Source organism: Poecilia reticulata, linkage group LG21 (assembly GCF_000633615.1).
Source record: "Poecilia reticulata strain Guanapo linkage group LG21, Guppy_female_1.0+MT, whole genome shotgun sequence".
NCBI lineage: Eukaryota > Metazoa > Chordata > Actinopteri > Cyprinodontiformes > Poeciliidae > Poecilia > Poecilia reticulata.
Window position 1 is genome coordinate 14,891,273 of NC_024351.1, and position 24,871 is coordinate 14,916,143.

Sequence of the window (24,871 nt, forward strand, 5' to 3'; positions counted from 1 at the left end):
TAGCTTTTGTTATGAACTGCGTTGTTGATCCTCCCTTGGAAGTCACTTTGGATAAATATAAAGAAAATAAGGTTAGCACATTTGGCATATGTGTTTCTTTTTACATTACAGTGTATACTTCCTGTATTGCATGTCTTTTTGTTCCGTACAAGATCTTTCAGTAGCTTTGAGAGAGAAAACCTTACTGTTGCCTGTTTGTCACCACTAATGAGAAGTGTGCAGGAGGGTTAAAAGAGATACCTTGACTTGGCAGATGACGCCTGCCAGCAGAAATCAAATTTACAGTGGCAAACGACAGTTTGAAAAATATTTCAGCTGCAAGAACACAGGGTGCTGTAAAGATGAGCAAGGGACTATTGTTTGAACCAGTCTAGCTTGATGCTGGCCGTTGCTTGCTATTGCATCATTTTTACTCTAAAACTCCTACCCTAACTCAAAACGCTCTTATCTCATTCCAGTGACAAATATTGGAATGAAAGTGTATTGAATGGACACATTTTTGGACTGCTGTTTTTGGCAGCATCCTCTCGATTTGGGCTGGTAGCTCTGCAAGAATGTTTTGTTGCCGTCAACGGCCTTAGTTGTTCTGATTGGATTTTTAGAACAGGCATTCGATAACGTTAAGTGTAAAAAGCAGTATACTGCTTATGAAAATCCCCGATTAATTTTTTTTTCTCGTTCCACATAAAACTGGAGGATGACTAAACGCAGCATAAAATTGAATGTTAGAGTTTTACTTCATTAATCTTATTCTAAATGACCCTTGAAGAGTAAAGGAGCATGTTTCGCTACGTTCTACTGCCAGAACAGCGGAAATTTCGTAGATCATTCCATGAATGATCTACGAAGTTTGGTCGTCGTCTTTTGCTTCAGGTTTTTTTTTTTTTGTTTTGTGCAGTGAACTCCACAGCACTGAGAAAGTAACATCATGCAAAATAAAGGTTGCAAGCCATCAGAGGTGACAACAGAGATGAGAGGACACAGCACACCTTCATTCTCCACACTCTACTTTAATCCCAGCTGTCTAGTTTATGTACAGTCACCTGTGGGAAAACCAGCATAAAAACAGGAGCTAATAACACACATGGTTATAGTCTGTGGCAAACTGTAACAAATCAACCCAGAACCAAAATATTCACTAAATCAGTAAAGCTAAAGCAAATATTTGAGCTGCACTCTTGAGAAGGTTTGTGGAAATAAATGGGATTTCCATCAGAACTTCGCAATAGCTTGAATAAATGTTTATTGATAAGGCTTTGCAGCACCCTCCTAATTTATGGGCACCACTGGTAAATAAATTCATATTGGAAAAAATAAATCCTGGATGTCCCCATAGTGAGGAATGGAAATTTTGTTTTTTTGCCACCCTCAGTTTTTATTGCAGCAACATGAACGTGGGCTTGGCCTACCAGGTCTATATTTCTGTTGTTTTAAACATGCCCCCTATTATTTTTTTTATTATTGTAGATATGTGCAAATTAGTAGCCTTTTTGACTTAAAACCAAACATCTGCCTTATTTAAATCGCGTCAGTTTGTCTGACTATTCTTTGAAATATTTTTTTTCTTGAAATGCTTTGATAGTTTTACACCAGAAGGAAGCACATGTTAAAAAAGAAAGTATTTTAGCCTCTTCAGTCTAAAGAATATTTATCCCAAAGTCTTGGGGATCATTAAGATGTTCTATGACTAATGTAAGGTCTTAGTGCTTTTTTTGGCCAGCAGTTACCTTGAAACTCTCCCATGGATAAAATTTTTGCCCAGTGTCTTTGTCTTATTGTTGAGACAAGTAAGTCTTAAAGTTCTTTAAATTTTACTCTGGGTTTTTTTTTTTGTTGTTGTTGTGACATTTTGGATGAGTCGTTGCTTTGCTATCAAGGTATTTTTAGTGGGACTTTGCAAACTTTTGCAGACTGGTAGATGTAAATGACTGTTTCTCACCTGTCTTGGATTTCTTTAAGTCAAAGTTTGGTCACCAATGAGGCTTTTTTTGCCTGCTTCACATTATCAGATAAGTTCTACTTAATGTCCTGATTCTACAGCTCATTCAGTAATCGAGTAAGTGAAAGTTCACCAGACGTAATAAAACAAAGTGGTCAGTTAGGATTACAGTAAGTAGGCAGTATTACTATTTCACATAGTACCAGGTTGGTTTATTAAGCTTTTTCCTTTAATCCACAATATCATCCTTTAAAAACTGTTTTTTTTTTGTGCTATTTTTATTGGATAATAGCTTTATTTGATAAACTGAAAACAACAGAAAGGAGTTTTTTCCGCATCTTTTGCTTACCTTTATGGATGCCACTAACAGTGGTGACAATGATTTTGTTAAAAAAAAAAACCAAACAAAAAAAGCGTATCTCTTAAGAGGGACATTTTTTCCCTCTGAATAAATGTACTCTAGTCAAAATGGGAATTTATTTACTGCAATAAAAGATATCTAGTTGCTTCATGGCTTTTTACACATCTTTTATGGGTCAATAAATTTAAAAGGTACTGTTAGTCTTTTTATGGTAGTGAAGATTCAGATCTACACAAAGTCTTCAATTATTCGTCCAGCTACTGGTCAGTGGCCTGCAGGGAGCTCTGCCTTCAGTTTAAATTGCTGCTTCGCTGTGGTCTGGTCCAGATGGGTTTTACTGGGTCTGGGTTAAGGGTTGTACAGTTCACCATAACTCTGAAAACAAAGAGCAAACACACACACACGCACACACTCACACTCACACAAACACTCACACCTTTTTATGCACCTTTCTGACTTGTTGAAGGGTTGTTTCCTGTTAAAATGCGGAGATTGTTGCTTGTTACAGTGTCAGCTGAGTTTAAATTAAGTACCTTCTTCAGAGGCAAATAAATTAATTGCTTTTTTTTTTGGTCCAAATAATACTTATCCAATTTGAATCTTGGAGCAAAAACATTTCACCACAAGTCAGTTTTAGTTAAAAGAAATATCTTGAGAACATTTAAGTGACAACTAATTTTGCAGCCTTAGCAATGTACTAGAAATTAATTTCCACCCCTGACATTAGACTTTAGTCCAGCTAAGTTTTTTTCAGTCTATTTTTCTCAAACTCTCTCATTTCATATACTCTGTACAGTTAGAAGAAATAAAACCTAGTTTTTTTTCCCCACTTATACACAACATCATACAGTAATAGCCAACTAGAAAAAACAGTACACACAGCCACATGTTAATTAAAAAAACGTCTAGAAGATCAAAGTTACATTTCATCATTGTACATTGTGGTTGCCTACGTTCTCCTAAACTCTGCAAACTCTTATTTATAGAAAACAGCAAACAAAAAAAACAACAAAAAAAAAAACACACAAAGTTCACATTGAGGACCCTTCGAAGAAAGCTGAGGAGCACCCAGCAATCCAAATAGCTCCCCCTATTATTATTTTTTTGTTTGTTTTTTACTTGTTTTTATGAAGCCAGTGAATCACACGAGGCATGAGATTAAATATGCAACAGTTTGGAAACACCTCATGCAAACACAAAAAAAAAAAAAAAACCCGGCGTCTCTGTCCTCCAGGCAGGCGGAGCGACTCTGAACGTAAACCACAAAGTTTTGTTACAAAACAGGTAAACTGCTGAAGAGAACTGCAGATTAAACCAGGGTAGCAGTCCTTCTGTACGTTGAGAGGAGGGCGTCTTCAGCAAAAGGCCTCAAACTTTTGGTCCAGTTAATCAAAAACGTGTAAGACTTTAGTTGTGTTTCCCAACAAAGGTAGAAGAGAAGAAAAAAAAAACAACTGTTGTATGTCTGGGTTTTCTTCTCTCACAACATCTTCACTTTTTCGTAAGAGGAAATCAAAAAAAGTAAGTAAGCCTCAACCTGTTTTTTTGGTCCCAGTCTGTGGCTCATGAGCGGGATTGAGTTGGCACATTCATCTTGAAAAAAAAATGTTGAGGTGCGAGGTGACAGAAGGGGCTTGCTAAGCCTCCTGCCTGTTTAAAAGAGGCTAAATATAGTAGGCGGGATTCGTTCAGCGTTCAGCCTCCGCTTGTCATGATTTCATCGGTTGTCAAATCAGGCATTTGAAATAAATCAACATAAAACAAACCAAACTGTTTGATTTTTTGATGTTGTCCATGTGTTCCTAAAGCTTCAGTTCACGTCGAGACTCAAATGGCTGCGATTGTCTTTTCTGTTGGGGATGTGTGCAAGTGTTAATTTCAGCTGATTTGAACAATTCATGTTTGCCAGTTGATAAAACTTGCAAAAAAAAAAAAAAAGAAGCTAATTTTCACCTGATAATATGGTGAAAAAGTGAACATTTTTCAGTTACAAATTTCAATATATTATGTTGTGATTTTATGTGATAGACCAACACAGAGCACAGCTGTAACACTGAAGGAAAAAGACATGCCGTTTTCAAAGTTTTAAAGAAAAAAAGTCATGAGGGTGTGCTATGGATTTGTATTTTCACGTGTATTTGCTAAGAAGCTCCAGCTCAGTCAGACTGGATGGAGATGGTCAAAGATTTTTCAATTGGATTTACATCTGGACTTTCACTGGACCACTACATGAATATGCTATTCCATATTAGCTTCGGCTAACGCAGTGGTTCCCAGACATTTTCTCCTGGTTCCCCCCATTGGTTTCCAAACACTTTCTGAGCCCCACCAGACTTTGGTATTCTCATTGAAACGGTATTAGAGAGACTCCCTGTTTGCCGCCCCTGTTATACGACGTATCTGGGGAGGAGAGGGTAGGGAAACTCTTAAGAGACTCCCTGTTATACTTATTATTTGGGGGTATTGAATAAAAAGGCGTTGTATACAAAAGCATACAAAACGATTGAGATTTTTCTATGTAAAATATTTTGAAAAACATGCCTTTTTTTTTCCTTCATTTTACCACCAATGTTCTACTTTGTCTTTGTCTATCACATCAAAACATGTTGAAGTTTATGCTTTTAACGTGAAAAAAACTCAAATTATTACGTTTTCAAGGGTCTGTAGACAGGAGGGGTAGGAGGAGCGTTGCTCTTTCTGTCGACCTCTTTGCGTCTGTCTTGAGTGGAAGACAAAATATTTAGACAGGGCGGCAAGACGAGCCTGGGTCGTCTCGAAACGCTGCAGCTTAAAGGTGAGGAACTGGGTCACCTCTGACCATTTCTGTCCACACTCTCTGTCGAGTAGACAGCATGACTTTTGTAAACATTGTTAAGATTCACATTAGTAAGAAGGACCTGTGTAAGTGTGCATGCGTGCTCATCTTGTCCACATGCATGTGTGAGCTGCGAGCCCGTAAGTCGTCACGTCACACCGTTAGTTAACATTCATAAAACACAGGTAAAAAGCGAGTCTGGGCTTCCTTCGCGGTTTCACTTTTTGCAGTCAATGACGACTTTTTGCAGTCCGAATGCAGCAGGAAAGGTAGGGTTTTAGAAAAGCGATGTCTGACATTCCTCCATCGGTAGTCGCCTTTGCAGGTTCCTGGTAGGAAGTCCGGTAAGTAAACTGTCAGGCACCAAGAGCAGAAAAAGCTCGGTTAGATTTTAGAAGTGTTTTTTTTTTTTTTTTTAAGTCTTTGGTCAGGCGTATCTGCGTGAAACAACTCAAGGAGTATTGAGCCAGAACATTTTCTGTATCTTGAAGGTACTGGGCTCAGTTCTGAGATTTGTCAGCAGGATTTTAGATTCTTCCAGAAGGCCTGAGGAAAAGCCAACCTTATTTCACCCCCTTACAACACTGATATTCATTTGCAAAGAAAGAAAAAAAAAAGAAACAAAGAAACAAAATAAACAAAAAAAAAAAAAAGAACAGAGGCAAATAATAACAGGCTCCTGACAGGGCTCCAAAAATATGAAGTAAGTGTGGCTCACAAGTGTTGCAGTTACCACTTTTAGCCACATGATGCCAGTATTTCATCAGGGACTCCATCAGTAGACAACTGGAGCCAGAGGATCCCATCTGATTGAGCTTTTCAGGGTATTTGGAGTAAGAAATGGAGACTGTGATCTATCCTCTGCCTGTACGTCTGTCTCTGTTTGTTAGAAGAGAGTTGGAGTGGTAAACACAGGGCTCTAAGCAGGGATAGTTGGTAAGGCAGCTCCTCTGGAGTGGCGTCTGGGTTTATTTTGACCTTCAAAAAAAACAAAAAAAAAACAAAAAGAGAGGAGAACAACAAAATCAGATTTGACAGCCATGTTGCAAATTTACAGCATAAATTCACTCACTGAAAATATACGTCGGCGTACTTAAGATGTTATCAAACAATGAGAACTTTGAAGCCTGTAAAGCAGAAATATTCGGCAAAACTGAAAAGATAGCGGGCTAATGGGTTTATGATGAAATACTGCACAACTCATTTTGCTCAATATTATCCTTGAGTAAGTAATTGCTCTGACAAATAAGCTTAACGGCGTAATGTTGCTTGAAGAGAACATCAGAAGCACTTGTCCCATGTGTTCCGTGCGAGATAATAACACTCCAGAGACGTCTTAACACTCTTGTGGGTGTGCTGGCTTTCTCGAGCAATTCTCCTTTAAAAGTTAAACATACTGTACATGAGAGAAGAATCCATTTGGTGCATTTCGTAGAAACAGATAGCAGCTCACACTTTTGTGATTGTCAAAATAATAAATGTACCACTGTTCTGCTTTCCTGTCTCTGCTGATAGTGGAATATTAGAGTTGCACCACACGTAGCGCTTTGCACATAATAAGTTCAGTTTGTGTCCCGTCTTTAAGCAAACTTAAAATGAAAGTTTCATTTGGAGTTCTTTCCTCTTCACACTTTTCTCTCAGCACCACCTGAGCTGTGGATCTCGGCAGCTCTTCCAGAGTTATGGGCTTCCTGGTTGGTTCTGACTAATGCGCTAATTGCCTTCTTTGAACTCCTATGAGTTCAGGTGGATGGCCATGTTGTAGCAGGTTCTCTGTTGAGCCACGTTGAACATCTGTTATATGAGCCTTATTACCCAACATGTTGTTTTGCTCACAGTTTGATGTTTTGTAAGCATTTGTCGACATTCAGTGACAATAACTTAGATCCAATCACAATTAGTCTCCTTGGACAAACCGATATTGGAACCGCTTGCTTCAAATTAAAACATGTTATATTATTAATAATTGCTGCTGTCATGACAAGTATGCTCAGTATTTTATAGAGAAGTCTTTAGCTGGTATGGCTGCAAATGTGAGTCAAAGCCTGACACCACCTTCTGGAGGCATTTACTGGCCTGCACCTTATGGACAAAAGACTCCAGAGTGTTAGTTTTCTTGGGTTTGCATGTGACTGCCCTTCTGTTCAATTCCCCCCCAGGCAATAAATTTTTGTAGAGTTCAAGTCAGGCAGCTATAATGGAGATTTTAGTATCTTCCCAGCCTAGCCGCAGAGGACTTATCCTTGTGTTCGCTGTCCTGTTTTGAAGCAATGGCACCCAAGCTTCAGCATCCTCACTGTAGGCATGACATTTTCGCCCAAGATTTATTGTGCCAGAAGAAGAAGAGCAGCCATTGAAGCTCACTTAGCAACCACCGTGCTTCTGTTCAGTGCTCAACTCTGATCCACGGGTCCTAAAAGTTCCAGTTTTGATTGACTGATCCATAGGACAAAATCCCCCAAAACACTTTGGCTAATGTATAAAGCTGTGAGCAAATTGGAGCTGCATTTTTTATGCTTTGGGATCAGCAGCAGTATATGACTTAAAGTCCAAGTCAAGCGATTGGTATGCACCTTGTCTACATTTTGCTGAAGGTCATCAGAAAAGGGTCTCAGACCACCTGTTATCTCAGGATTCAGGAAATTTCCTCTTTCTGCCATGCTTAGGTGTTACAACCTCCGTTCCTTCAACTTTAAAGTCGCAAACAATGCTCCAGCTGTATCTGCCGGGGCCTTTGCTGTCTCTTTTCAGAATTATCCTTGCTTGTGCAAGTCAATGACGTCATCTTTGAACTTTTTGGCCATATTTCTAACGTGCAATGAAACCAGGCCAGGTCTTGTGTGTTCTATTCCAAGAACACCTTCTCCAGATGAAGCCCTTGATTGTTTGCATCCAGGAGTGTCTGAGACCAGACCTGATGTGCAAACCTAAATTGCAGAGGGGATTCAATTATTTATAGGTGCAACTGCAGGTGTCATGTGTTATTTCCTCCTCTCATCTTACAATGGTTAACAAGCAAGTAATGTTGGAGATTTGAATAAAAAGATGTTTCTGGCACTTTAGAGATGCTGACTGCTATGTTATTAGCTTCATGTGTCATGGCAGTGTGTCTGTATATATCCATGGCACAGAGAGATTCCTTTAGGACGGGATGGCTGATGCTATTTTATTACTCCCTCCGGCCAGAGCCAATAAACACCAAACAGAGGGGAGGACGGCTGGAGAACAATGATAGCATATTGATGATGTTTGTGGACGAGAGTGTGCATTTCAGGGTTCGTCTGCGTGGATTAACATGTTTATGAGCAAAAGCTGTCTATCAGCACAAATACTGTGTCTGGATGTCTGTGTGCACAGTGATGAGTGTGTGTGCGCGCGCTGCTTTGTGCATAGATATTTGTATTTGCACTACAGCTGAGGTGTGTTTGTGTTTCCAGGCATTATTTAGAGGCTTGGTGATTTATGATCTGGGTTATGGCTTCCACTGGGGACATATAAAACTACAGAATAGTCCTTTATTGCTTTCTTCTTTGTTTAGTCCTGCGTGTCATCCATCACTTCGTTTCTCTCATTCTCTTCCTCTCTTTTGCTTCGTCCACCGTTCTTCCATCTCCACGCCTCTGCATCTCCCTCTGATTTGCGTCGGTCCTTGTCTAATACAAACTGGTATTGATAATCTGTCTGGTGCACATGAGCCAAGTCACTATTATCTCATCTCGTTGTTTGGTATGTTACAGTAGCTTTATCTGTGTGGCTCAGTGCTTCCCGCAGGGCAGAGTTAGGCTTTTGAGGTTGATGCCGCCGATGTGCCAGTCTGCACCTAGATGCATTTCTCAGACAACTTACTGGCACTCTGTCCAGCAAATGGCCGAAGCACCTCAAGAAAAACAGGAAGCTACAATTAAAATTTTAAATAGACTAGAAAAGATTCTAGTGGATCAAAATCTGCTTCATAGCTAGACGATAACCCTCCTTTACAGAATTACCTTTATTTAAAGAGACTGAGAGCAATGATGAAAGAACTGACCAAGGTCTGGTAAATGCTACCCTTCAAAACTCAATGTGTTCACACCATATTATGCACAGTGGCTTGTGTATACAAAAAATATAAACGAAAGCTGAACCCTGAACACAGCTGACTAATATAGAAAGTAAAATCTGGGAACATTTCTATGTCTTTTTATGGAAATAAGATAGATTTCTAATGCATACAACCCTTATAGTACTGGTCCTTAAAACATCAACTTCAATCTTCTGTGTCAGGACAACAACAAAAGCACATCATTGCAAAACGGATGAACATTTATGCATGATTTAAATTTTTTTTTGTGAGAATCTAATTGACATAACTGTTGGATGTAACAGCAGATTTATCAGAACGTATTCTGGTCAGATAAGAGCAAAATGAAACCTTCTCAGGCAACACTGAACGTCATCTGTAAATCTTGGTGATGGCTGCATCATGCCATGGGAGAGGGAATCTGACTAGAGTTTATAGAAAGATAGACGCAGCTACATGCAAAGCAATCTTAAAAAAATGTTAGATGCTGAAAAGGGCTTGAAACTGGATCGAGGTTTACTTTCCCACAGGGCAAAGACCAAAAATGCACAGGCAGAGCTACAATGGAATGATTTAGATAAAAACACATTTATGTGAATCGCCCTGTCAAAATACATACTGGGGCACGATTTGACAATTAACAGTCACAGTTCTTCTCCATCCAGTCTTAGTGAGTGTGAGCTATTTTGCAAAAAAAAAAAAAAAGAGCAAAAATTGAGTCTCTAGATGGGAAAAGCTGGTGAAGAGATAACCTCCAAAGAATCGCAGCTGTGAGTGAAATTATCAGCACCCTTTTCAAACTTTTACAAAAAATTTTTGAAAATCTGCTATTCTTTCCTTTTATTTAACCGTTATTAATTAAAAGTTGTTGTGTTGAATTAACACATAAAAAAAGTCTTAATAAAAATGCACATTAATGTTGTGGCTGTAACATCATACAACTTATAAAAACTCAAGAGGGATGAAGTAATTACATATTCTGGGTACATTTCAAGGTATTTGTGATGAAAAAAAAATGTTTGAGCTAGTATTTAAAAGTCTATAATAATATCTATGTCTATAATGTCTACTGCTTTTGTTTTTGGATTACTACATGTGGAGCCTGCACTGATTAGCGTTGTTTCCAGTACATACCGCAGCTTCACGGATTAAATTCTGTAGAGTTTAGAGGCTTTTCTTGTTTCTATGCACTCCCAGCGATACGGCTGAGCGCATTGTTCTGCAGTGGCTGGCCGCTATTATGTGGTGCTGTTGCTACGGCCATATGCTTTCTTCTGAAGTAGCCCTTGTGCGTGTGGTATTTATCGAAATAACATCCAAATGAATGCCAACACTCAAGGTTTTACAGTAGAACTTTGCACTGAAACAAGAAAATCAATGTTATACACTTTACCAGTTGGTGGTTTTATCGATGTAGCTGACCGGCGCACGGTATTTTACGCCCCCCACCCCACCCCATCTGACTGGATGCAACATTTCAAAAAGCCAAATACGACATAAAATGCAGGCGAACATGCACAAATCCAACTATACTCACATGTACATAGGCTGTAGCTGGAGGTGGGAGGTCTTCTGGGGTCCCTGGTAACCATAGGAGTCGAATCCTCCTATAAAATCAACTACACAGAAGCAAACACACAATCGTAATTAGCGCCTATTTTGCTGGTTGACTTTTGTTAACCTCCTGCCATGAACGAATTATTTCTTTCGACCTCACGCACCTACCGAGGAGTTGTTGGTACATCTCGCACTCGAACCGCTAAGTCTTTTAAATGCCTTCTAGAGAAAATTTGGCTCCGTCTGTACGAAAACACTTTGATGCAAATCAAATTCCATTTTTAAGAGGGAGAGTGAGAATTATGCAGCAATATATTTATGCCCAGGGAGTGCACTTAACTTCTAAATTATCTAGAATAACTCCACAGACTCCTGAGCTGAGAAGCTGCCAGCAGGTGGGTGCTCTCCTCAGTCTGAAGCGGAGAGCACGGACTTTCGAAAAGAGAAAGTGTTTCCTTTTTTTGCCTTTTCTTTGATGTTGTAGAGCTCATAAAAGAGTACTTTCTTGTCTTGATCAGCGGGACACTTTCTCATTTATTCAGCGAGGTTTCGTAACATCAAGTACAATGTGGATTTGCATGTCACTGTGGAGATAAAAAGTAGGCATAATTTTTTTTTTTTTTTTTCATAAGTCTTCAATAAAACTGAAATGTAAGCCTCAAAATGAAGAACTGCAGCAAGCACCACGCACGGAGAGGTGATTTTATTACAGAAAAAAACCTCTGAATGGCAGCGTTTGAAGGGATGTGTTACAGAATGTTATGCTGAATATAATTGTTTGAAGGCATCGACTGTATCAGATTCAGATGTTGCTCTAAATTAATAAATGCTACTGTCCCAGTTTAATAGAATAAATGATTTTCTAATGTTGCACGTCAGGATGGGATTAAGAATGACTTCAAGCATTCAGGATTTTCCGTTGCTTTAGCTGAGAGTTGTTATCTGAAAAGGAGCTCTTCTAAAGCGCCTCCAGCAACGTCTGTGAAGCCCGCTGTGCAAGACAGTAGCGTTAGCATTGTCGAGCTAGGAGTCACTCCATGAAAACAGCCTAGGTTTGATTATAACCTAGTCATACTGTTGGAAGTGTGTTTTGATAAGAGGTGAGACAGACGTTTCTCAATAGAAAACACTTTGAAAAACACTTTGCTTTTTTTCTATATTTCAAAAAATGACATGCTGAAAACTATTAATGCAATTCCCAATAATGTTTTTGTGGTATTACAACAATGATTCCTTTGTCATGATTCCTCTTAAGCTTTCTGGATGTTTCCAGTCTTTTTTTTAAGTTATATTGATGGCTAATTTGAGTTGGAAGAGCCAAAAGACGTTACCTAAAAAAACATTTTTGATGTTCTATAGGATTCAAGCACACTCCAAAGTACTCATATTATGTCTAGCCAGAAGACACCTTTTGGTAAAATTAAAACACTACATGAAATCTAATCTGTCAGGGGTATGAATATTGTTGGACTTAACTGTATCTCCACATGCCTTTTGGACATCAGATATGAAAGATAAAAGTAACAAAAATGATGTGTTCAATATGAGAAGCATTTCTTGGTGCTTCAAAAAAAAATCTGAGAAGAAAAACAACCCTTCTGTTGGTAGAGAAGCAACTAGTGCCCAGAAAAATTATACATTCAGGCTCAAATAAAACATACATTTACCAAAATCCTTTTAGCACGGGGTTCTGATTGATTCAAGAATGTCTTTTAACTCACCAAGTACAAGTCCTATTACTTGTTTTAACATTTTCAGCTACCCGCTTGGAAAAATTCAATACACTCAGGAAATTAAGCTTTATGGTGAAAAGAAGGATAAAATTACATTAGGGTAACATTAAGCCAACATGCACAAACCCCATAAAACATTGTAAAGCATGTTCAAAATCTGGGCTCATGGCAGGAAACCCATTTCATAAACTATTTTGATATAGAGAATGGCCAGAATCATGTGACAAGACTGCTGTTGGCAACAAAACATGTGGTTGTGGTCCGACTTGCTAAGAGGCAGTTAAATAAGTGGTGTTGTGTGTAAACATCTGACTCTTTAAGCATGTTATCTCATTATAACTATTAAATTACTTGTTAAAATATATCGACATTTTCCACCTTCTTAAGAATTGTAGACATTTCATGCTTCACTGCAGCAATAATCAGATGACATTTACTCAGCGGTGGTTTCGTACTTCCATTTCGAAGGCTCAAACCAATTATGATTGTCCCGTCAAATGACTGGACCCCTCTTTTGGGAAGCCTGGGTGTAGAGAGTAAGACTTTCCTGCTGATTCATGCTGCAGTCAAATTGTCTCCACAGAATTTCGTCCTCCAAACATTAGAGGAAATGGAGCCTCTAAACCTGTCAGTGTGCTGCCTGTCAATCTTTTAAGACTCAATTTAAGCCTCAGATAAGCTATTCAGACGGGTCTGGGCTGTCCCATTCTCTCCACAATCGGAGAAAATTGGATGGGAGCGGCAGAAAGATTAAGATTCCCATTTAAAAAAAATAAAAAATAAAATAGCCGTCCTAATTAAATTTTTCAATGTTTGCTTAACACCAAAAATGTCCTATTTTACTCTGTTCTCACAGACCGATCTCCTGAATATAACCCTAATTACCTGTGCGGCTTTGTTTACCACTGTGTTTGATAGAAATCTGTCTGCGCTGGTTTGAGAGCGATAAGACCGACTGCAATGAAAAGTAGTGCACACTTCTACCTGCACAAAGCCTCAAGCAGACATATATATATACACATACAATAATTATCAGAGTAATTAGCTTTCTCAGCAATTTAAAACCTTCATCGGTCCTTAGTGAGTATTAACTTCTTCACCCAAGGCACATTTACCCACAAAGCCCGCTGATTAGAGTTTATTCTTCCACGCTGCGTTATCAGGACGATTTTTCACCCGCCGCATTCCACAAGCCGTGAAAGACTTCAGGCTCAGCAACAAGGAGATTACCATGGAAATCCTAATCATTCTGGAGAGTTTTATCTGTGTATTACAAGCATATAATGGTTTTGACACTTGTTAATTCTAATTAGTCTTTAACTACAATTTATTTCAGTGTGTTGATGTTGAGCAGTTAAAGAAGTACTTGATGCTCTAAATGTGGTCATTGCTGCAATTCAGGGTAAAATAGAAAACAAAAGAAAGTCAAAACATGAAGACAATCTAAACTTTAAGTTCCCATATATGAGATGTTACAAAGCCAAAGATCTCAAATAAATGCAAATGAATGAGTATATAATGTGCTTATTGAACTATGTCAATTAATAATCATTTTCAACCAAGTGGGGATAAAATGGCTTGAAGACCTCTTTAATATGAACCCAACAATGCCCTATTTGTTGGATGTAAACAGGAAGGAAGGAGAGATGGATGGATAGACAGATGGATGGACAACAACAAAAACTTCAACAACAAAAAAAATGCAGTAACGAAAATGCAGCTGATAATCATTTCAAACTTCTTCCCATTTAAATAAATGCACATTTTAAGCAGCATTGTTCCGCAACGGCAAGCAGTGAAATGCTCAAATTAAAACAAAACACATCCCTCAAGCTCTGTCCTATCTAAGGCTGCTTTTTGAGCTCCAACAGACTCTCTATGGGGATGGAAAATGAACAGAAATTCACGGGACCAATAGCCACAGGGCAAAACACAACAACTGAGGAAAGGCCAAACACAGACAACTGTTAGACATTAATTATTTAGACATGGAGGCAAAAGCTAATGTGGCTTTTTTGGTTTGTTGCCATCCACGAGCTTGTTAAAATGCAATGTTGGAAAAAAAACAAAAAAAAACAAAAAAGAAAACCTTATCTCAAAACTCACTGAAATTCAATTACTCCCTAATAAAATGGGATGATAACAGTGATAAATTACAACTGTTTTTCTAACTTTAACAATGTGACAGTGTGAAATATTGCTGGGACCTCATTAAGAAGCTCCGGGTGCACAAAGAACCTTTCTGCGCTGACCTTCTGTTTTTATTTTCCATTTAAAGGGACGGAAACAATTTCACACTGTCAATCTCAGGCCCCAATCAGCTTTAAGCATGGAAGAAAACCAGAAAAAAAACCTCTCTGCTCTCCTCACTTCAGAAATCCATTTCCACTCATCCCATCTGCATGCATTACCTATCAATATTTATGCGTTGGCAAACAGCATCTTTGGCCCGGTGTTGAATAAGACATGGCTGGGTATTGATCTAGTGGAGGAGCAGCACCACCAACTTTAACTGAATAAAGGAAACGATGGTCTCGGGTTAATGGGCTCATTAATGTTAATGCACACACGCATACTGCATTTTAAACAGAAAAATCACAGAACTGACGCGTAACATTGAGTCGTTTTCAATCTCTTATTACACCTTTAAATATATATTTTTGCTGACTTCAAATACTAACTGGAGGCCAGTGTCCTTCCTGCACTCTCATAGATTGGATTTGCTGTACTGATGCACAGATAAAAATAAAAAGATTTGAATAGATTGGCGAGTGTTTTCACATCTATTTTATCTTATTACTGCTTGGGGTAATGCTGGTTTTGAACATCTAAGAAGATCACTCCGTCCTCCACGCTCTGTGCCTGCTCACTTTCTCTGTGTTTTTCTAAAACAATTATCCTCTGCGTAAAAGTTCCACTTGACGTTACAAAAGCCCAAAGTGCATCCGTTCCTGCTGTCCGCTTTTGTTATGAGAGAATGACCAATGAGGGGAGGATGTTTGGACGGGAAAGAAGGGTAATAGTTCAGATGTAAAACCACTTAAAGCTCTTACTTTGCCACACATAGCCACTCGCTAAACCTCTCCAAAGAGTGTGTGGTCAGAGCTGAGCAGCTGTCTGTAAGCACAGCAGGTCTGCCAAAATTCAGATTTACACTCATAATGAGACAGTTGAAGCAAGAGCTGACATTTAAAAAGGTTTTTATGTTCTATCCTTTTAAGGGCAGAAAACACTCAGATGTAAGAATTGGTTCAACTGTGTGTGTATTTACTGACATGATGGCTAACTTTTTGGCATTCAACAAACTAGCTTTATTTTTCTTGCACGCACCTGTCACACTGTTCCTTCATCTTGCAATGAATGACGGCTTATTTAAAAGTGATGTTGGCATTGGTCTGCAGTTGAAGAAATAAGGCGCATTCTGTGAAATATTTGGAGCAATGCATGTTATATTTATGTTTATTAGGATGAAGGATATAAACTTTACATGGTGCAACTGCGTAGGAACTGAGTAGGTTTTGTTGGATGCCACCATCTTCCTTTATTTTTTTCCCCCTAGCCCATTGGTGACCTGATTATTTGGAATGAACGTTCAATGTTCCAGCTGGATGGATGAGTGGATCGATGGACGGATGGGTCGGTTGTTAAGTAGGGATGAATCTGGATAAATGAATGGATGATAATGAGATGGTGAGGTGAGGAGGAAAAGAATAGAACTTGCTGCCTCCAGCATTAACTGAACACAACAATAAAATCTAATTATTTGAGGCTTTTTAGACCAAAATGATCAGAAAGCAAGTCTTAAGACAAATGTTTAGGATCCTTCAGTAAAACCATAGAAAAGGAGGTCACCTGTGTGCGGAAGAGAAACAACAGTGTAATTTGCTGTTTGATGGTGACCTACCCTTTTTACGAGTCAGGGAAAATTAATAGTTATGAGCCACTAATGCAGTTACTGTACTTGTACCATCTGTGTAAAATGCCCTGTGCTTTTCCACATCAGGGACGCTGCTCGCTGTTTGCTATATATATATATATATATAAACAAAGCATGAATATTACCTCACACCAAATTAGAAACAAAGCTTTTTCAAAGCTAGTATTGTAGTTTTTTTCCTCGCAGATTTTGCTCCATTTGTAGTAAAAAGTGAATTATCTACTTTTATCTGCCGTGAGATTTAAGTGTGTGGTGAGGTAACACGGGTTTCACAGTAAAAGTATGAGAGTTGGACACCTTGGCAATAAAGTGGGCGAGGGGGCTTTGCTTTAGGCTTCAATAAAGGAGAATTACTGTGTCTAAGTTTAAGTGTTTGGCTCCACAAATTACTTTAGTGAGTTGGTGTGAAATTAATACTCACATAAATGATTCCAACTACAGGAATACTTTCAATACAACAATGCTTGTCAATTTCTGAGCATTAGTAGTTTAATTTGAGCGCTATTCTGTGCGTAGAAACAACAAGTGAAGTTGTGTTAAAGTGACCCGAAGCACATTTCATTTAGTCTTCAACAGAAAAATAAAACAAAAATTATTTGACAGGGTGGCAAAAGGCACACAGAGCAGCTTTGTTGTTTTCAGTTTTGCAAATTGAAAGAAAACATGCTACATTGACACCTCTTATGAAAATCAAATGCTTACCAAGTTTAGTGGCAAAAACTCAGATGCACTTATTTAAAGGTGTAAATTGAGCTTTTCTTTTCCCTTGAATATTCTGCGCCCAGCAGCAGACTAAAACGAGGGGAAAGCGGTCTCGTTACAAGCTATTCTAAAAGGGCAATCTTTCTCCGGCTATTGTACAGTAAAATCAGCACTTACTCCACAAAGATGAGTAAATAAAAACTTTATGTCACCACTTAAAGGTTTAACACCATCAAAAAGTCAGAAGCTTTTCTCAATCAACTCTGCGAGTTCACTTTAAATATCTCCATTATCAAGCTGACTATATATCTGGACCAGCAAAAGATGTTAGGGATTTCTCCATTCACAACACCCTTCAATGCATATTTTGTGAATTGCCTTGGTTAAAACTATTCAGTTAATTACGTGCGATTAGATTGGAGCCAAGTCACATACACAACTACGATTACCACATAAAACATGTACGCCAGTTGAACAAAGCTTAGTTTAGCTAATCAGGATGGTAGCTAGTTTATGTCCACATATTTGTTTTTGCTATTATCAACACGTTTGAGTCCAATTTGCAGTTGTAGCTAAAAGAAAGCAACTTCTGTCAGCTTAAATTTCAGCTTGCTGCATCGTCAGCAAGTAACATTTCTCAGCTAGCTCTTCTAAGCTAGCTGAGTAAAACGAAGCTAATTGGAGGTTTCCTTCTTAAACCTAATGCATTGTTTTGATTGACACAGGCAAGTTGGGGTCAGGACTGTTTTGGTAACAAAAGAATGACTAACGGCTCTTCATTATGTTATGATATTATAGTTTTAAAATGCCTTCATGATAGCTGATAGTGTGCAATGTTTTCCTGCTTTTAGTGGCTGCCTCTCTGATGTAATTTATGTAATATACATGACAAAAAATCCATTCAGGTGAGCAAGCTAATTGGAAATATGCCATCATTAGCTGAATTATCATTCCCTGTGCTTCTATCTCTTTGTGTGGAAGCACTTCTGTTTATTTCTCACTCACAAGTCACTTTTTTTACTCCTCTGTGAATCACCACTTCAACACAGTCAGGTGATTGATTGCTGCAAAGACCCAAGGAGCTGTGTTGTCAAGGGTGGTTTTCCTCTGCCAGGGTCTACCAAAGCAAACTGGTTCTGATTTTACTAACCATTAGTCAATTTGCTGTTAGGATGGAAACGGGACAGCACCAAGCCACTTCATTTTGCTCTTTTTTTAAATTATTTGCATGCATATGAGAGTGTGTGTTTGGTACTTACAACTATCTTCTTCTTCAGAAATAAGCTTGACCACATAACAGGCGTAGATAAACCCCGCCAACTGCAGACGAAGACAGAAGCAAGAAAACAAAACAAGTGCAAAACAATGAAGATTATTCTTTACATAACACAGAGACAGTGGGGGAAAAAAAAGGCAGTATGTTTAGAGAAATGCAATAGTTGGAACAGACAGGGCAAACAGGTGCTGGTGTAAGTGGAGCAGAACAGCTCCAAAATAGAGCACTTGAATCTCCTCTCTCATATGCACACACACACTGAACAACATCTTCAAAAACAACCACACGGTTAGCCTTGATTTTAATGGCGAGGCTATATGCAAAAAGTCTTTTAATATGCATCTTCAATTTTGAAACTTAAAAGAAATAGTCTCATCTACATTTGCATGCAGATGCTGCATATGTTTAATGAAGAAACTGACAAAAACGGAAATTAAACTGGTGTTTCTCAGTTGAGGTTTAGAGCTCTGTATTTCTTCCTAATATTATTAGGAAAACCTTCCACCAACAGATGTCCTCACCTCGCACTTTATCACAAACTAACTAAAAAAACCCCAACAAAGAACAGGTGCTGCATAGGTGCTATGTGATGAGAAACCGCAGACTTTGTTCTGCTGTTACCAAAACGAGGGAACAGTAATAATGTGCTCTGCTTGTAAGTGGTATTTAGAAAGTGATGCAGTGGTCCAAATTGGTGAGAGCACCTTACCTCTCCGATCGGCTTTCTCATTGGTTGTCTGTTTCCAAGGTAACAGATAGCAAGTGGCCAACTGAGGCAAAGATATAGGAAGGCGCAGTCACTGTAAGGTCGGCGTTTTAGCGACCTTGTTACCCTTGGACTTTATTTTTTTTAAAGGAGCAGAAAGGAGAAAAAAATGTGGGTGGGGAGAGGAGGATGAGGGCATGTGGTGACAGAGGTGCACATCTGGGTTTGTTTGAGGTATTATTACCTGGAATAAAGAGGCTCTAATGCTCAAATCAGCCTTTAAGTAATGGGGGGAAAATAACATTGACCCGGCAGGTTTTCTATCGACTGCGTGGACTGATGCCAGCACATCCTCAAGCGCGCAGACAAACACTCGGCAAAGACGGTGATTGCGGGGAAACTGCATTTGGGATTCAGTGTATATCTCAAGGTCTTGACCTCATTTAGTATAAATAATGTTCAGCTCCCAAAGCCCCCTTCCCACTCCTCCCACTCAAGTTTCTCATACAGCACTTCCTCCTTTCTTCTTCCGCTTTTGTTACCATTAAATCCTTCCAACTTTTCTCTTTTTCTCATCATTCTCCAGTCTGTTTGAGACAACATCATCAACACAACAGATCAATGTCAGAGAAAAAAAACAAAACAATGGCCTTTACATAGCAGATATGACCACAGATAGAAGACACAGATAACCTTTCCTGGCTGCAACATCTCAGCTGTCAATGGTGCTGGGTGACATTCATAATTTGAAAGATTAAAATGACATCAGCCCCACATGCAGCCTTTTCTATAGGCTGCCGATCCCCCAGAAATCATTTCTTTTTTTTTTATTAGCATCCATCTAAAGGAGACTTTTACCATTACAAAGTCAGAATGTTGTTTAAGAGACCATAAAGAGTTTGGGGAGGCACTTGGAGTTAGAGTAGATCTGGAGCCTGCTCGGGTTTCTGCAGGCTCATTGCCTCTGAAAATGACTTTGGGGTGCAGTTTCGTTAGCGTGACCGAACAGAAGTGGAGTCGGGCCCACCCGTGTGACACAGAGCCGTCGTTAGGCCTCAGAAGAGCACATTTACTGTGCACATCAATATCCTGTTAATATCCCACAAACTCAAGGGTTGCTGCTACATGTAAACATAATATCCTGTTTACAATAAATCTGATTCTATCTCACCACAAAAGGCAGAAAAAAAATCTAATGTGACGGCTGAGATGTGGCAATATTCATGCGGGGTTGTGGTATGCATGGCTTATCTTCTCAATGCCGCTGGGCCGGGAATTGTAGATTTTATGTGAGTTTTGTACGTCAAAAAGGCTGCGATGGTTTTAAAAGGATTTTGAAACTGTGTATGCATAACTGTGTGTGAAATACATCAAAAACCTGATGTATAGCAAATCAGTAAAACTATCAAACATTTTACATTGACATCAGTAAGGTATTTTTCAAGATTTGACACGTTAGTTGAAAGATGGCATTCTGCATACTTTTGCTATAACATGACATTATTTTAGCAACTAATGTTTTGCTATCTTCTTGAAGCAATTCTTGAAGCCAATTCTTCTCTGGCATCAACAAGTCATTTGTTTTATTTGGCTCTAGTGGCCTTTATTTGGAAAGTAAGTAATGAGAGAGAGGGAAGACATGCGACAAAGGTCACCAGGCCGGGATTCGAACCTGCAATGGTTCGAATCCCTGCAAGGACTAAGGCCTCCTTATGTGGGTTGTGCTTAATCCCTGCACCACCACAGCACCCAACAAGGCATTTTTGTTCAATCAGCTCCTGCTGTTTGCAAATGGACATCCATTAACAAAACACTTTGTAAATGTGTGCACAGCCTGATTGCTCTCCATTGAATATCATGTACAGACAAACTCACTGCCACGCTCCAATTCATTCGGAGTGAATGTCCACCAACACCGGAGCGACCCAGTCCTGATTTTCCAGTTGAAATGCCCCACTGTCAATTTGAAAGGGAGGTGTGCCGGTAGAAAGAAGGGAGATCTTTGGTCAGCTCATCTGACTCTCAAGCAAGAAGTCCTGTCTGTGAACAGATATTTCATCCTTAAGCAAGACAAAGTTATGTTTTGTGGACAAGAAAATACTGGATTCAACTCAAAGAACCTGATTCTCCCTGTGAAACAACTGATTGTGAAATAGTCCGATAAAGATGAACTTAGATGAAACACAGCGGAGACCCTGCGGCGAACACCCACTAACACCTCGGAGTGAATGCTGCTCTGAGTAGAAGATCTGATGTGTAGCACTAATAAAAAGTTACTATAAAAGATGTAGTTGCAGATACAACAGCAGAGCCACATCCGAGATTGGCAGCAGAGATTCACAGGCTACTTTTCTTCTCTTAGATATGTCACAATGCAAAAGTTTAAATAAATCAACGGTGTAACATCTTGTAGGGCATAAAAATGATAAAAAAAGTTGCTTTTTCTTTTGCAGCATCTGTCCCTCTGTAAAAAAAAAAAGAAGTTTTTAACCTCTGGAGCCTTAAAGTCTTTCTCCATCCTTACATTTCAACTCAAAATATTTATATTAACTTCACATAAATTTAAATGATTTGTATTCGCTTCTACAGAAACTGCATTCATTTGACTCTGAAAACATTCAGTATCATGTCAACGCAAACCATGTCAACGCAAACCATGTTGAAGAAAAGTCCTTTTGATAAAAAAAAAAGTTAGCTGGAAGAACCAATTAATGAATCAATTATTGTGATATGAAATTTTATATGAACAGATATAAATCAGTTCATTTAAACTGCTATCATATTTTCTTTTACTGAGCTTATCTTTATAAAGTGATTATACTGAAACTGACACAATTTGTCACATCCTAATCATTTGACTCCCTCTACTTTAAAAAATGAAGCTGTCAGCACTTTGACTTTAATAAGTTACAGACTATAATATAAAGTGATTTTAAGACGAATGAAATATATAATTCAACAAGGTTTCTGTTATTATCCAACTCTGCAGCTAAATAAATTACGTCTTTATTCTCTCAGATGTATGATTTCCCTAGTTAAGCAGGCACTGACCTTTTGTCTGAGCAGAACCTTATAAGAGTTTTCAAACCCGTTGAATTTGTTTGTATGTTTCAACAACAAACTTTATTAGATTTCGTTGTCATAGATCAACTGCGAAAGTGGCTCATTATTGTGGAGCGAAAGGAAAATCACACATGGTTTTGAAAATTTCAAGCTGTTCAGTCGACAAACTCTCACACCTGAGCCGTGGATCCGTGCAGCTCCTCCAGAGCTACCATGGGTCTCTTCGCTGCTTAACTGAGGAACGCTCTTCTTACAGTTTAGGCCTCGGTAGATTTGCGGATTGAACTACTTTGTTTTTTTTAACAATGGATTGAACAAAGCTTGGGATATTGTTTTATATCTTTTTATATATTGATAGGATATTTCTTCCACGCCCCAAATATGCACTACTGGTGCCTCGTAAACGCAATAAATTAAATCCAAGTTTGCTATTGTAGTGTAAAAGAAAACATTTGTAAGGTGTATCTAGGATGATACATTTGAGTTTTTCGTCAAAGCAACAGTTCTTCAAACATGGGTTTGAATTCAAGCAACCTGCTGTTTGTTTCTTTTTCTTTTTTTTACTTAGTTTCTGAACTCTACTTACTGAATACGAACCCACGGCTGTTCAGCGTGACGGGTGAGAAATGGGAATATCTCCACTTCAGCCTTAGCTCTGACAGGATCCTCGCACTGATCGGCCTGACAAGCAAAATCTTGTTGAGCTCGTCCACTTCAGCTCATATTTTGCAACACAGCAAAGACTGATTCTATACGGAAAGTGGAGAAAAAAAAATCCCAGATGGAGTACTTTAAAAAAAAAAAAATGTTTTAGTCTCTCTGAAACGCACAGTAGAGCAGATGCCTGTTGCCATGGTAAACATGTTAAATGTAGTGAGTAATTCAACAGGAAGTCAGCAAATCTCACAGCCTCAGCATAAGGTAATAAAAGCCTAAGGAATAAAAACCTGTAATACATGCTCTTCTATGTCTGTCTTCGCTTGGCTGTAAAAAAAAAATAAAAATTGTTCCTCGTTCAGAGCTCGAGTTGAGCAGAACGTTCTGAACCAATGTTTGCAAGGATAATGACAGCAAAACGGGCTTAAACCGTCCAGTCCCGCAAGGTCTCCGCAATTTGTGACTGTAATACACACAGTTATTTACAGCCATGTTATCAATCTCAGCCTTAATAAGTTCATCCAAAGCTTCTTAGTAAATTTATTTTATGGCTTCCATTTGGCATTAATACCAGATTAGTCTGCATTAAAGGTAATTAAGTGCACAGATTAAACGGAATGAAATGAGACATGGCAAAGCTCTTACCTGGAAAGATATAACAAGACTATCTTTAGTTCCTCCCTGCTTGTCAGAAAAGATTAATAAAAAACATTTTTAAAAAGTGGTTTTATTGGCCTGGAGTGTTTCAACCATGACCTGATAATGGCTTAAAATACTGATGTCAAAAAGCAAAGGCTGTCTCTACTGAAGATGGGGCATGTGCCTATTTCTTTTTGTGTGGATCTGCCTGTGAATATGTCTTTGTGATTAAAACGGCAACAACTGTGACAGCTCAGCGTTGTAACTCTGGTGTGTCATCCACATTTGGAGCCCCCCCACTTCACCCCATGACTGTGAAACAATAGATAGCATTAATACCTGCTGGTGCAGCATGAACTAAACCGATATAATTAAAAACAGTCACTACAAACTGTGGCTAATCTCAAAACAGTGCAGGTTGCCTAACTTTTAGCTGAGGATGTAGCTGGAGAAACAGCTGTGGGGGTTTGTCTGTTATGATTGGTGTATATTTTTTACCTCCAGCAGACAACAGGTAATCCGATATCACTTTGGAGGATGAAGGTCCATTTGTGCTCGCACAGAAATAAGTCCACTCAAGCGTCACTGCCCTCATAGCTTCAGTGTGCTAATTGGCATGGCTGTGTGGCGCTATGCCTGCTAGAGGGGAGTCCTGAGTTAGGAAGTTGTGAAAATTTCAATTCTCAGGAATGTGAAAAGAAGCGCCACAGTACCTTTAGGTGGTCTGTACTATGGATATATTTCTGTCAGCCTCTTCATCTCTATCATCATCCCTTTTGCTAATCACACATAAGCTATACTGCACCACACTACTTGATCACAAGCTGATCATAAATGGCTTATAAGCTTAAAAGTGCACTGGACATGAAAAGTATATTATAAAGGTGACATATTTTGACTATGCAAGAATCTTAGTATTGTCCTCCAGCAGTGTACTTTGTAATGCAAGTTCTAGTTCTTTTTTTTTTTTGGACTGGTAAGCAACATGGAGTTTTTTTTTTTAACAAGACATGAACCTATAATTTCTAAAAATGAAACTGAATCACTCACCTTGTGAGCTTGTGAATTTAAAATGTTCAAGGTTTGCTTTGTTTCAAGTCTTTCATGTGGCTTTTAAGCTAAAAAAAAAAAAAGGAGCAAGCTGTGTCTCTTTGGAATTATTTCTGCTACCGACTCCTTTTCACAAAGCATTTTTACACGACCAATATGATTTCATTTTTCTGTCCGAGATGATGAAATCTCTTCACAATGTCATATTTTGTTCAAATCTACACGGTAACGACCTTTTTCATGTATTGCAAAATGACACATTTTCAAATATTGGATGAAAGAAGGACAACTTTGCAAATGAATAAAATCTCATTGTTTTGAACACTAATATGCTTTGATAAATGCCTCATTAAGCAGCACACACTTAGGTGCAGGA

At 38.7% G+C, this 24,871-nt stretch overlaps 1 protein-coding gene across 2 annotated transcripts in view; it reads right to left on the minus strand.

Moving 5' to 3' along the window:
* Positions 1-990: 990 nt before the first annotated feature.
* The window catches only part of nkain2 (sodium/potassium transporting ATPase interacting 2), a 93,954-nt gene continuing 70,073 nt past the window's right edge, over positions 991-24,871 (minus strand). For both annotated transcript variants that reach the window (XM_008398094.2, XM_008398092.2), the window contains 3 exons: positions 18,364-18,424; positions 10,713-10,794; positions 991-6,093 (listed from right to left, as the gene is read on the minus strand). In XM_008398094.2, the coding sequence (XP_008396316.1) occupies positions 6,084-6,093; positions 10,713-10,794; positions 18,364-18,424 (153 nt within the window). In that variant the 3' untranslated portion in view covers positions 991-6,083. The remainder of the gene's footprint in view (positions 6,094-10,712; positions 10,795-18,363; positions 18,425-24,871) is intronic.